Source organism: Malus domestica, chromosome 07 (genome assembly GCF_042453785.1).
Source record: "Malus domestica chromosome 07, GDT2T_hap1".
Taxonomy (NCBI): Eukaryota; Viridiplantae; Streptophyta; class Magnoliopsida; order Rosales; family Rosaceae; genus Malus; species Malus domestica.
Window position 1 is genome coordinate 32045356 of NC_091667.1, and position 12412 is coordinate 32057767.

Sequence of the window (12412 nt, forward strand, 5' to 3'; positions counted from 1 at the left end):
TAATTAGTTGATTTCAAATAATTAGTTAACTTATCAAAGTATAATTAAGAGGATCATTTTTAACTAATGTAATAATCAAGAGAGTCAAACGAAAGTTTACCGATCGTTTTAATCCAGCAAATTACATATGTGTCCGTTCTAAATGCTAGTAGTTACGTTGACAAGACGAAAGAATACTAGGTGAATCAAAGTATTCATTGGTATCGATTTAATCCAAAAGATCACATATCTGTCCGTACTAAATATTTTAGAAAAAATTGTCATGAGCTAGTGGATGTCTCTTTTGAGTCAAGAAACAATATAGCCGGCTAGAAAAGTCAATACGAAGCTTAATTTTGTTTCCTTTTTCATCACGTAGGACGAAATTAAATCCTGAATATATCATGCTTGTAATATCAAGCAAAGTTTTATAATATTTTGTAACTCAAAATAATTAGTGGTAGAATCTTGTGTTATTTTCATTCTAATTTTAGTCTCGATATACTAACTATTAAGATGTAAAAAATTTATTTTAAAACTTATGATTTAGAAGTTTTTTTTGGTAAGGGTACAATTCATTACCACAAAACAAACAGAAAGAAGTCCGATTACATGAAAGCACTAAACTAAATAATGGATCCAAATCAACACTAAAACATAGCCCAACCCAAAGTTTGAGCTCAAAATATACAAACAAAAAACAAGAAAGCCTAGCAACTCTGTCGCCGCCAACCACAAGCCAACGTCACATGCAGGATCGGAGGTCCAACCGAACAAAGGCTCTAAATTGGAAAGGGAGGACGTTCCACCCTCCACCACCAAGCACCACAAAGTCCAAATAACAAGTAGGGGAAGCCAATGGACAAAACTTCCCACAAGCAACAGTGCAAACTGCACACAGATGGAAGGTGGTGGTGTGACCACCCAAGCACCAAGTAGGAATTGGAGCTCTACACACCTTCCGCAATGGCCACAAACCGCGGTAAAAAGAATAGATCACATATCTGGAAAGAGAAATGAGAAATGTGATTTAGTTTGGTTTCAGTGCGACTTTGAAGCTTGAACCAAAATAAACCAAACCATTTGATGCGATTTAGTTTGGTTTCAAACAATTTTGATTTCAGTTTTAAACTATTTAAGGGAAAAGTAATAGTACATTCAATTGTGCTTACAAAAATTAAGATTTAAAGAAACAAGGAACAGAATAATACAAAAACTGTATAAACAAAACACAAAATTAAAAACAAAATGTAACTATGCAAGAGATAACAACAAATCAAACAAGTAATAAGAAAATACTTTTTTCGATATTATTTGTGTTTGAAGTTAAACAAGTATATCCCATCACGTGTTGCTCTCCACACCTACAATCAACTTCTTCGCACTCACCAATTGCAGAGCTATATGCATCAAAGATTTTATACTTTAAAATAATTCACCCCAAAAGAGATTAGGACCTAGTCATTTTCCATTTGTAGTGCGGTTCGATTTTGATGCGATTTCAGATGTTTGAAATTGAAATTAAAGATTTTTTAGCTAAAATGGTTTATGATATTTACATAATTCCTCATTTTAGTCATTAAGATTTGAAATCAATACAAGTGGTTTATGAGATTGTCCACCATCAATCATTTTGATATTTCCATGAATAGTTTTGTTAAATAACGATTAAAATGACTAAACTACAATTTAATAAACAATAGGCCAAAATGATTTGACAAAAAATTGAGGGTATTTTTATCATTTTATCCTTATTTAATGGAGATTTTTTTTACGGGATAACCAAAATGATTGATGGTAGACAAACTCAGAGCTCAAAAACCGAAATTAAATTATTTTTTCAAACTACGCTGCGCTTTAAATTGAAACCATTTCAAAACCGCAAGAAGCGACTCATTCGGTAGTATCCAATTTAATTAGTGTTTCAGTTACAATTTTCGGTTCCAAATGTCCACCCCTACCCCGCACAGCAGGCATACAAGTTAAGGTTGTAAAACAGTAAAAAACGTCTTTGGCTCCAAATTTTTACATGTTAAATATAAACCGAAAGTTCGGTTTCATCATCACTTCGTCATTTTTCCAGTTTCCCTTTTCCTCCTCTCTCTCTTCTCCCACTTGCCTTCCCTGAACCTTTTCCTTCCGAGAATCTGACCTGGTTGGCTGCTCCAGATTCTGTTCTCCGTGGACCGGTCCAATCCCGGTCGAGTTCTTCGCAGATCAACGACTCACAGTCATGAATCCTGAATAGTAAGCCGCCGATTTTCTTTCCCTTTTGTTTCCAATTACGCAAACTTTTGCCCCCTTTTGCATCTGAGTATTTTTTTTTTCCATTAAAAAGTTAGGAAAAAATGGGCTTTTTTTTTTACTACTTTCCTTTGATTTCGACGAAAACAGACTGAAGTTTTGATCTTTTCTTTAGATCCATGATGATTTTGTGCTAAATTGTAATGGGTTTGTGGTCAATTTTGAAACCCTTTTGAAAAGTTAGTTAATTTTGTTGGAATTCTGTATTTTTGCTTTTGAAAATTAAGAAACTAAAAACCCAAATATTGGATTTGTAGTTATTTGATTTTGGTTTTGTCTCAGCTTTTAATTTTGGATCACTGAAACAAAAAAGAAGCATCGAATTATCTTAAGATTTTAAATTGTATCTTGGATCGTCGTGTGGGCTCAGTCAATGCAATTTTATTAAATATAAATTACATGTGGTTAAACCAACAGGGTTAATTGGTATTTTGCAGCTGAACCTGTTGAATTCAGATTTAAAAGTATTGCTAATGAATGATTATGTTGGAATTTTACCTGCTGCAGTGATTACTTGTTTAAACTTTTGCTGATTGGTGACTCTGGGGTTGGAAAATCATGTCTTCTTCTGAGGTTTGCTGTAAGTTGTTCGTACTTTGATCAAATTTATATGGATCTCTTTGCGTGATTCATTATATACATTGTTTCTTGCTTAAAAGGAAATAAAATGTATGCTTTGTTTCTTGAATCAAGCCATTGGGGTTAGCTCAAGCAGCGAGGGAGGGAATGTAATGGGTTACAGCAAATAGGATATGCCCAGGCTTCAAATCCATCCAATGTAACCATAAAACAAATATTTGATTACTCTAAATTTTCTAGTATAATAACATATGCATGATTTTTTCTATCATATCAGAACTATTAGCGAATGCGTCATTTTATGCGGGTTTGTATACTAATTATTATTTGCTTTTATCAACTTTGATAATCCCAACTGACATTTCAATTTAGACTTTCTTGTTCCTGAGCTTCTGAAGCATAGTGTAATATGGTTAATCATTTCAGGAGCTGACTTCATCAATATCAGTGCTGACCTTTTATCTCTCTATCTGTATGATACAGGATGATTCATATCTGGACAGCTACATCAGCACAATTGGAGTTGATTTTGTAAGCTTTATATTCGTGGTCTAAATAAAGTTATAGAAGATACGGCTGCTGATTGTTTTTCTGGTCCTTTCTCTGTAGAAAATTCGCACTGTGGACCAGGATGGAAAGACCATTAAACTTCAAATTGTGAGACTCTCTCTCTCTCTGAAATATGGTAGTGTGTGGGGTTTTAAGCCATTTAGTAGTTAAGAAATACCTATTGCTCCCATATCTGAACTGTTGATGCCAAAGTCTTGTGGCTGGATCTTTTTTTCATTTGATCTCTTAAGATACTGATTGCAATTGTTTTCTTACTTTCTTCATGTCCTCTTTTCTCAAATCATGTGTTTTCTCTTGTTTAGGAGCTGTGTTACTGGTGTGGTATGCGCCTTTTCAAATACATTCAACTATTTTTGTAGAACTTCATATTGCATGAGGTTGTTATGTGTTCACATTTTGTTGATTCTTACGAATAAATATGTTTGGGAGCAGCCTCTCCATAAATGGGGGTAAGGCTAGCCGACATTCACCTCTCCCAGACCCTGCGTAAAGCGGGAGCCTTGTGAACTGGGTACGACCTTTTTTTACGAATAAATATGTATCGTGGGAATGGAACACTATTCTAACATTATTATTGGCTGAAAACTTAGTTCTGGTGCATATTCATAATGTTCTCATCTTATGAAACGTTGTTGTTTAGTCAATCTAGCTATAAGACCATCTGTGATATTTTCCTTTTCCCCTCTGGGCTCTGGACATGCAGTGGGACACTGCTGGACAAGAACGTTTTAGGACAATTACGAGTAGCTACTACCGTGGGGCACATGGAATTATAGTAAGTTTGCCTTTTTTTTCTTTTGTTTTATGTTTTTATTATTGCAGTATTGGTTTTTCTTGAGGTCTTGTACTGTGGATTCTATTTATTAATGTTGGTGTATGTTGCAGATAGTTTATGATGTGACGGACCAAGAGAGCTTCAACAATGTTAAGCAATGGTTAAATGAAATTGACCGTTACGCTAGTGAGAATGTAAACAAGCTTCTTGTTGGCAACAAGGCTGATCTGACTGCTAACAAAGTTGTGTCATATGAAACAGCTAAGGTGAAAATTTTGTGAACCTCCCCCTAGTTTCTGTTACCATATTTTTGTCTAATGGAGTAAGCACTCATCATTTAATCATGACCTCCCTGTTGACTCGCTGGTTTTTCAACAGGCATTTGCGGATGAGATTGGGATCCCTTTCATGGAGACTAGTGCAAAAAATGCTACCAATGTGGAGCAGGCTTTCATGGCAATGGCTGCTGAAATCAAGAATAGGTACTTTTGCACTGTCGTGTATATGAGTGTTTTCCTCTTTTTCTGCATTATAAGACGAGAAGAGGTTTAATTGAGGCGCAATGTGTGCACAATTTGCTGCATCTTTGAGTTCAAGGATTTATAATTGACCCATCGGCACCCACTCATTTCCTTAACATCACAATGCAGGATGGCAAGTCAACCGATGAACAATGCAAGGCCGCCAACAGTACAGATCCGAGGACAACCCGTCAACCAGAAATCTGGCTGCTGCTCGTCTTAGTTCAATGCTGTTGCTGGTCTTCTGTGGCAGGAGTGCAGTGCATGTAGGACAAGGCTTCTCGTCATTCTTCTCGAAACCGCAGGGGACTATTTGTGCCGCCGTAAACAATATATCACGACTTTGCTTGTCAGTAATTCCATTCTTTATAGTCTGTTAACTGGTATGTACAAATGATGTCTGTTGCTCAGCTACATTTCAAATTTATCTGGTTTCTTCTGTTTAAATTGACTTGTTGAATTGTTCATGTGGATGCTTAAAGGAAATATATACGTTTCTGATGTTATTATGTATATGGCAACTAGCCAAGTTATGGTAACTTGAGATACACCACTCCTTGAGATAATATTTTTCTCCAAATGCCACTTAATTATAAAATGGAGATTTATCCCAATTATTTTTTGTCAATTTACATGGCAAATGTTATGGCGTACCTGTCAGAAGTAGTGCTCAAGTCTTAACTAGTTAGTAAGATAACACGATACTAATTACTTTTTTGTTGTTTTAAGTAAAGGTATTATCTATTCTAAGAGGAAGGGGGTGAGTTTAATTTGCATTTGACGAGAAACGAGAGGCCCGTTCAGTATGATTATATCATCAACAGAACATCAAAAAGTGGGACTAATAAACTCTTTCCGCATTTTACAATTGTACACCTCTCTCCATGAATGATTCGACTGAATCAACTTAATTCATTATTCTCGTAATTGTTTTTCTACTTTTAGCTTCTCGTGAATCAAAATTGTAAAATTTTTAAAAATTAAGCTGTAAAAAAGTAATTTTCTATGTGACTCTGATGGCACCAGAAGATGAAGGGGGAGACAAGCTTGCCCCTTGAGAACGCTGAGGCTGCCCAATTTTAAGCTCTAAAGCATCTTTCTCAGCTGCTGACGTCATGCTGCTGATCCGGCCGGCTGCCATGGATGGACTGCTTGGGAGGGACCTTGGTAATGATGGGATTCCAGAAGGGTGAGAAATTACAGGAGCACAAGTTGGAAAGTTACCATGGTTTTTTATCATGTGGTAGTAACTTGATCTGTAAAAGTGCGTCATTGGGGCGTATGGGACATTTGCTGGAATTCTCATCTGTTCAAACATGAGCAAAATCATCATACATGAGTTGACACTTTGATTTAGAAAAAATAACTTCAAATGGAAACAAGCGCATTTCACTTCAAATCATCATACATCTGTTGTAATTCTCCTTCTCATAGTTTCAAATATATATGCCCAGATACAGAAAAGTTTAGGGGTTAGGGAGGCTACCCCACCCCAGGGTCTGGGCATACCACAAGTCTCTTTGAGGACTTACAAAGGGGGTCTTAGCCGTTTTTATATTTTTATTTTTACATATCGTACACCAAGAGAGATTCCCAGTAGCAAGGCTCGAATCTAGGCCTTAATCTAGCGAAGAGAACGATCATTACCAACTGAGTGAAACCCTTGTTTGCTTCAAATATACATATAGGCTTGTAATGTGGTAAGAAACAAACTCATGGATCAAAGTGTAATTGCAACCGACTATTGCACCCAACATTAACAGGTAATAGGTGAGTGATTTTTGTTCTTTCTATTGTGCGGTTCTTGAATTATTTGTCGCTAACGGTAACAGTGGTCACGGGGATCACACTGATTCAGTAACACTTAAAACATGGTTCACATATAATCATGGGGAAAAGGCAAAAGGGTTCTTACCATAAATGGCATGGCAGGGTAATTTGGAAGAGTGCAAGTTGGAGAAAAAGGAGGAGCTGGGGGGCTATCCAAGCACAGATGTGGGAATCTGTTTAGAATCTGAGTTGGAACGTTGCTAGCCGGTGGTGAGTTGTTGGCTGTATTGATTTTCAGTGGCATAGTTTTAGAGCTGCTAGCCTGTGGTGAAGTTTCATCAGCTGACTTTGTAGGTGAAATTGAGGAATCTTGAGGACCCTGATCCTGCAAATCTCATCAAAATGCAGTCATTGATATGATCTAATTAGAATGCACACTGCCATTGTAAAAGAAATTTGCATAAACAGAACTTGGCACAACCTGTTAATCGAAAGCCGTATATAAGTTAGGATTTAGTGCTTCTCTATTGTCTGTTTAGTGTCATTCCAATTTTATTTCTAATAAAAATTCATAAAATGTTCTATTCGCGCATATTTTCTCGGAAACTGCACACTAATTGTTTGTGACAGTGGGAGAGAGAGAATTACAGAGAGTTCCTTAAAGTGCATGTCAAAGAGGCTTGATCTGCGTTTCCTCTTATCATTTGTAGCCTGCCTGAGGAAATACTTCTGTGCATGACTAGCAACCTGGGTTGGGGTTCTTGTGGTCACAAAATTTCTTGCTATTCCTCTCCAATCACCTTTCCCAAGCTTCTTCAAACCAGCTAGAAACACTCTATGCTCTTCCTCAGTCCATGGCCTCCCTGAAAATATTCATTTCAAATTCAGTCAAAACCAAACCTGAAGAATCTAAATGCAATTACTCTAACTTACGGAAAATGAATTCGGACTTGAGTGCAACAGAGCAGACACACTGTCTTGGGCAACTGATTTGACCTAACCAACATCTCCAGAAAAAAAGGCTATGTTTGGAGATGCCGGCTTAATCATGGATTATAACAAGGTGCATTGTTTAGAATTCTAATTACTTCTAATTTTCTAACAAAATTAATAAGAAAAATAAAGATAAGGGGAAGAAAAGAGTTTTATGCTTCATAAAGGGAAGAATAACACCAATGAATAACAAAGCAGTCACACATGCATTCCTCCTAACAACACAGAAGGCAATTAAATCAAAGAGCAAACAGAAAACCTAGACACATAAACCCATCAGTTGGAATTGATGAAACTCTCAAAAACAAAAATGTACCTTTTTTTCTTTCATGGGTGGCCTTGTGTCGCTTGTTATGAATGAGGCCATCGGAGAGGTAGCCGGCATCGTGATCAGCCGCAGCAGCGTTGTTGTTGTGGTCTCCGGTGCTGTCCGCCTGCAGATTCCCCATGCTGTAACTTTTCTTGATAGAATCCTCCTCTTTCTCCATAATTTTCACGCCGAAAAGCTTCAAGCAAACTCCTTTATTTCCATGGCCGTGGTTGCACGTCCTCGAGTTGTGGCCATTGTGACCACCATGCGAACACTTTCGTGCCGATTCCTTATCCATAATTTGCAACCCTTTTCTCCCTAAGATCAATCCAAAAATCTTCTAGAAAAAAATAACAAAGAAGATGATGGATTCGATTGCTTAGATATTGATTTTATGGGTGAAAAGAAGAACGAATTTTAGTTCTTCTTCTCTTTCGTGCAGAGGAAGGTATACAAGTATTTATGGGGCGTTTAGTTTCCTTTTCTATAATGTCTATAACAATCCAACACGTCCCCAAATTTCCAAAACTTTTTCGCAAGCGGCTTATAACTCAGTTGAATAAGAGCATTCATTCATGCACTGTAGGTCCTTCACCACTAAGCTCACTTAATTTCTTACTAATTTTTCCTACAATGGCTACGAAAAAGAAGAAGTGAAAGTTGAATCGAGGGTTGTGATTGGTTTACTGGCGGGTCAACGAAATTCTTTGATTTTTTACTTCAATGAGTAACTGGCACGTGGAAGTGCTCTCCCAGTCCTATGTGAAGCTGGTCTTACGCGATTGTATGTGCCTGTCTGGAAAGTCGGTGCACGTTCTTGGTCATTGCTGCTAATTTTATCTTTTTACCCAAAAATAAAGGAGAAAATGAGAGAGAAAAAAAAGAAGAAGAATTAAGTTTTCCAGCGTTTTTGTCGATGCTGGTCAAAATCCAATTTTAGATTATCTAATTTGGGAGATAAATATTCAAATTCAAAACAGCTAATCTGGATTTTAATTCGAGTCCACCCTGTAAAATTCTACAGCGAGGTTAAAAGCTACCTGTTCCGTATGATGTTGGGACTCAGTGATAAAACCAGTTGGACGGTCAGGATTTGTTGACATTTGGTTTAGTTTCAACTTACAAGCAATCTGGTCCGTTTAGATGTAACAATCTGATCAATAAAAAAGGAGGTCTGGTAAAGCGTGCTCAAATGTGGTTAATGTGCTTATCATTCTAATTATTTAAAGCTGGTCATTTGTTACTTGGATGCCAAGAAAAAGACTTCTAGATAACATAAAAGATATTTAAAAGAAAGAAGTATTGTGGTTTGAGTAATATTGCACGTGTTTGTTCGAAGAAAAACAAAATATTCTACTAATATGTACTTTCAATTTTGTTAATTCTACCTTTGTGATTTACTAATATTTCCAATTTTATTCAATTTTTTTTTTCAATTCGTATAACTTGACGATCCACATTTAGGAGAGATTTTGTAGTATGCTCGTAATACGGACACATATGTCATATGTCCTTATACAAGTGAATGGTACACTTGAAAATAAAAAACTTCCTTTTACTAGTTGTATAACAACAGATGACATACCACCCCATATTCGAACACATTAACAAATCTCTCCACATATGAGCCATGTGATGCGCCTTTTAATATTTTTGTATACCAAATTCACTTATCATTTGTTTCTCCAAACAACTTTATTTTGGTCAACATAATTTTTTGGTGAACAATTTTTTTGGGAGTTCTAGTAAAAAAGGCTTTTCACTGTTCATTTTTAATCAAAATGACATTTTATGTATGAAAAGTCTATAATGGGTCAAGCTCTTTTCTTTATTTACTCTTATGCCATTATTTATTATTGTAGCGGGGTTCACAATGATGTTGACATTTTTGTCTGATTACAATACATTATTTTGATGATGCTATTCATCTTATGCTACTTTTGCTAATTTGTTGCCAGTTCTTCAAGCTTCCATCATGTTGTCGATATTATGTAGCTCTTCTTTTGTCAAATTGTTCCAGTATTGTTCATCACCTTCTACTAGCTTTGCATCTCTTTCTCTATCTTCTTTCACCTTGTAATACATATCTTCTGTTTCTCCTTTGAAATTCTGAGGATTCTAGTATGGCTGATGGCGGGCTTTTGACTTGCTGTAAATATGAATTTCTTCTTCTTTTGCTACTAATATCATACTTAAAATCTTCCAACTCATTTAAGGCAAACATTTGGATCCCTCGAAATTTTAGAATATTTTTGTATAAATGAGTCCACCTATGTGAGGAGATAGGGGATAGTCTAAAGGACTCTTCATTAATCATGACTATATGCCTAACTTTCTTCTTATGCATATGTATATACCAATATGGATAACTACTAATAAAATTTATGCAAATTTCTTTCCACTTTTGTAGATAATCTTCTGCTACTTTTATAAGCTTTTCAGGAAATGATTCTAGTTGGGAAATATAGTTAATGAATATTTTATCAAGATAGCTAAACTCTAATAGTAAGGCAGGAGTAACTTCTACCATATTATACTTTTTCTGATGCTTATAACTAAAATGTCATGGTCTAAAATCTCTTATGTTAATCCTGGCCACAGCTACGCTAACATCTGGTTTACAAATACAATTCTTTGTAATATCACAAAGACATGGTGGATACATTTTTGTAATAATATCCATCCCCGGTTTTGGATCAAAGATGGACTGATAAAAGCACATTGTAATTATAATTGTAACTCTTTCATGGATTATGATGCTCTGCTCAGGATCTCATTTTGCATATCTGGTGGCATTATCCTTAATTTTGCTTTTGAAATTTCTTCTAATAAAATATCATCTAATATTAAGTCTAAAGATATGTTCCTAAGAAAACTTTCATATCTTTCTTATTTTTCTTTGTCACTCAGGTGCTGATGCTGCTCATTATTTTGATATTGCTCTATTTCAATGTCTTCTTCTAAGAGCTCAATATTAATTTCTTCTATGGACTCATTAGCCTCTTGTTCTATAAGTTCAATAATCTCTTTTTCTTTATTCTTATGTTGATCAGTTTCCAAACCTATTTTTATTTCTCTTTTCAGAGTGCCACTTGCATTCTGATGCATTCTAAGAGATTAGAGTTCTTGGTTCATTTTGGTAAACTTGAGTAATGACTCATGGTCCCTAGAAATGACTTGAAGGTTGTGCTCAAGAGAATAAATATGATGTTGGCTTTGATGGATACTAAAATTAAAACTATCAAACTCTTGTTCTAAGGTTCTAATTAATTTTTCATGACCTAACATCATGCTTGGCTATTTGATTTGGATATTCCAAAAATTATCTAGGAGAACCTGCTGCCTATCAAAAAACCCTGATACTCTTGACCTATATCTTAGAGTTGAATTTCTGATTCCTTCAACAATATTACCATTAAAGTTGAAAGTTGGTATTGGTGGTGATGCTGGTCTGCTTATGCTATTTTGGAATCCATTAATGGTGGAGGTCCATGATACATCATTATGTTATTGAAATGTGCTCTTCTGCCTTGTGGTCTTGTGCCATTTGAGGATGATGGTCCACGATATTCCATTCTTGTTCAACAAATTAATCTTGATAATATATCAGCTAATGTATTATCATTACTTTTTATATGTTCAAAAATTGGTTTAAAACCATTTCCTGTAATCGAATCAATAAAAATAACCCATATTCGGGCTGCCTATTTATTAGCATGTATTTTGTTATAATGAGAAACTATATTTTGACAATATGTTCTAATCGTAAATACTTCATTATGTAAAAATAAAGAAAATGCCTCAAGTGAGTTAATTATTCCTGAAATTTCTAAGTCTGTTAATGGTAATCTTGATTATACATCATTAAATTTTCCTGATGAATATCTACAAACTTGTTCGTCCGACTTTGGTGACTCCTTATGCTTTTTCTGGTATAGTATACCTGCCCATTCTAATGATGAAGTATCTGTTTCAACTATTTTGTAACTATCATATAATGGTAATGTTAATGACTTAAGTTTAGTAATTTCTTCCTTTATATTTTGAACTAATTTAATATCTTCACTATTAAAATATTTTGGGTAAAGTACAAAAAACTACATCAACTATTGGTGTAACAACACTTTCATATCTCATCTTTTAAAATTGACAATGTCATATCTCATCTTACGAATTTGTGCCAATGTTATACCTTCCGTTAGGGTTGGTGTGAATTTCTCAGTTAAATGCTGACGTGACTTGATCTGGGGCCCATTTTCTATTAAAAAAATTAATAAAATATTATTAAAAACTAAAAAAAATATTTAATATTTTTTAAATATTAATAATAAAGAAAAGTTATAAAATTAAAAAAAAAATTACTCAGTCAATTCGTCCCCTCCCCTTTATCTCTCTTCTCCCCATCATCATCTTCTTCCCCCTTCTTGCAACTGCAACCCAGAAAAAAGAAGAGAGAAAAAAAATTCAATTTGTCTTCCCCCCTCCCCACCCCCATCTTCTCCCCACACCCACTTTCTGCACCCAACCCCCCCCCCCCAAAAAAAAAAACCCATATCCCGTTGAGGTGGAATCAGGAAACCTTCTCCAGGCTGATTTCGAAGGTTGAGAACC

The 12412-nt window shown here is 35.4% G+C and overlaps 2 protein-coding genes across 2 annotated transcripts; one reads left to right on the plus strand and one right to left on the minus strand.

Annotated features, from left to right (window-relative positions):
• The first annotated feature begins 1864 nt into the window (after positions 1-1864).
• LOC103439580 (GTP-binding protein YPTM2) lies at positions 1865-5241 on the plus strand. The gene is made up of 8 exons (XM_008378142.4): positions 1865-2226; positions 2791-2863; positions 3346-3393; positions 3472-3519; positions 4136-4207; positions 4318-4473; positions 4586-4689; positions 4858-5241. Exons 1-8 carry the CDS (start codon positions 2213-2215, stop codon positions 4949-4951), a joined length of 609 nt encoding a protein of 202 aa, XP_008376364.1. The 5' UTR covers positions 1865-2212; the 3' UTR covers positions 4952-5241.
• Positions 5242-5521: 280 nt separating this feature from the next.
• LOC103439579 (probable transcription factor At5g61620) lies at positions 5522-8233 on the minus strand. The gene is made up of 4 exons (XM_008378139.4): positions 7808-8233; positions 7147-7361; positions 6644-6883; positions 5522-6034 (listed from the first exon to the last, which is right to left on the minus strand). The coding sequence occupies exons 1-4, from the start codon at positions 8097-8099 to the stop codon at positions 5732-5734; spliced, it is 1050 nt and encodes a 349-aa protein (XP_008376361.1). The 5' UTR covers positions 8100-8233; the 3' UTR covers positions 5522-5731.
• Positions 8234-12412: the final 4179 nt, after the last annotated feature.

Excerpts from the sequence above, each read along its gene's own strand:
- LOC103439580 (XM_008378142.4), top strand. Across the intron at positions 2,864-3,345 it reads GTCTTCTTCTGAGGTTTGCT|GATGATTCATATCTGGACAG; the intron begins GTAAGTTGTTCG and ends TGTATGATACAG. Across the intron at positions 4,474-4,585 it reads TGTCATATGAAACAGCTAAG|GCATTTGCGGATGAGATTGG; the intron begins GTGAAAATTTTG and ends GTTTTTCAACAG.
- LOC103439579 (XM_008378139.4), bottom strand. The coding sequence starts at position 8,099 with ATGGATAAGGAATCGGCACGAAAGTGTTCGCATGGTGGTCACAATGGC. Across the intron at positions 6,884-7,146 it reads TGCACTTTAAGGAACTCTCT|GATCAGGGTCCTCAAGATTC; the intron begins GTAATTCTCTCT and ends TGAGATTTGCAG. Across the intron at positions 6,035-6,643 it reads ACCCTGCCATGCCATTTATG|ATGAGAATTCCAGCAAATGT; the intron begins GTAAGAACCCTT and ends ATGTTTGAACAG.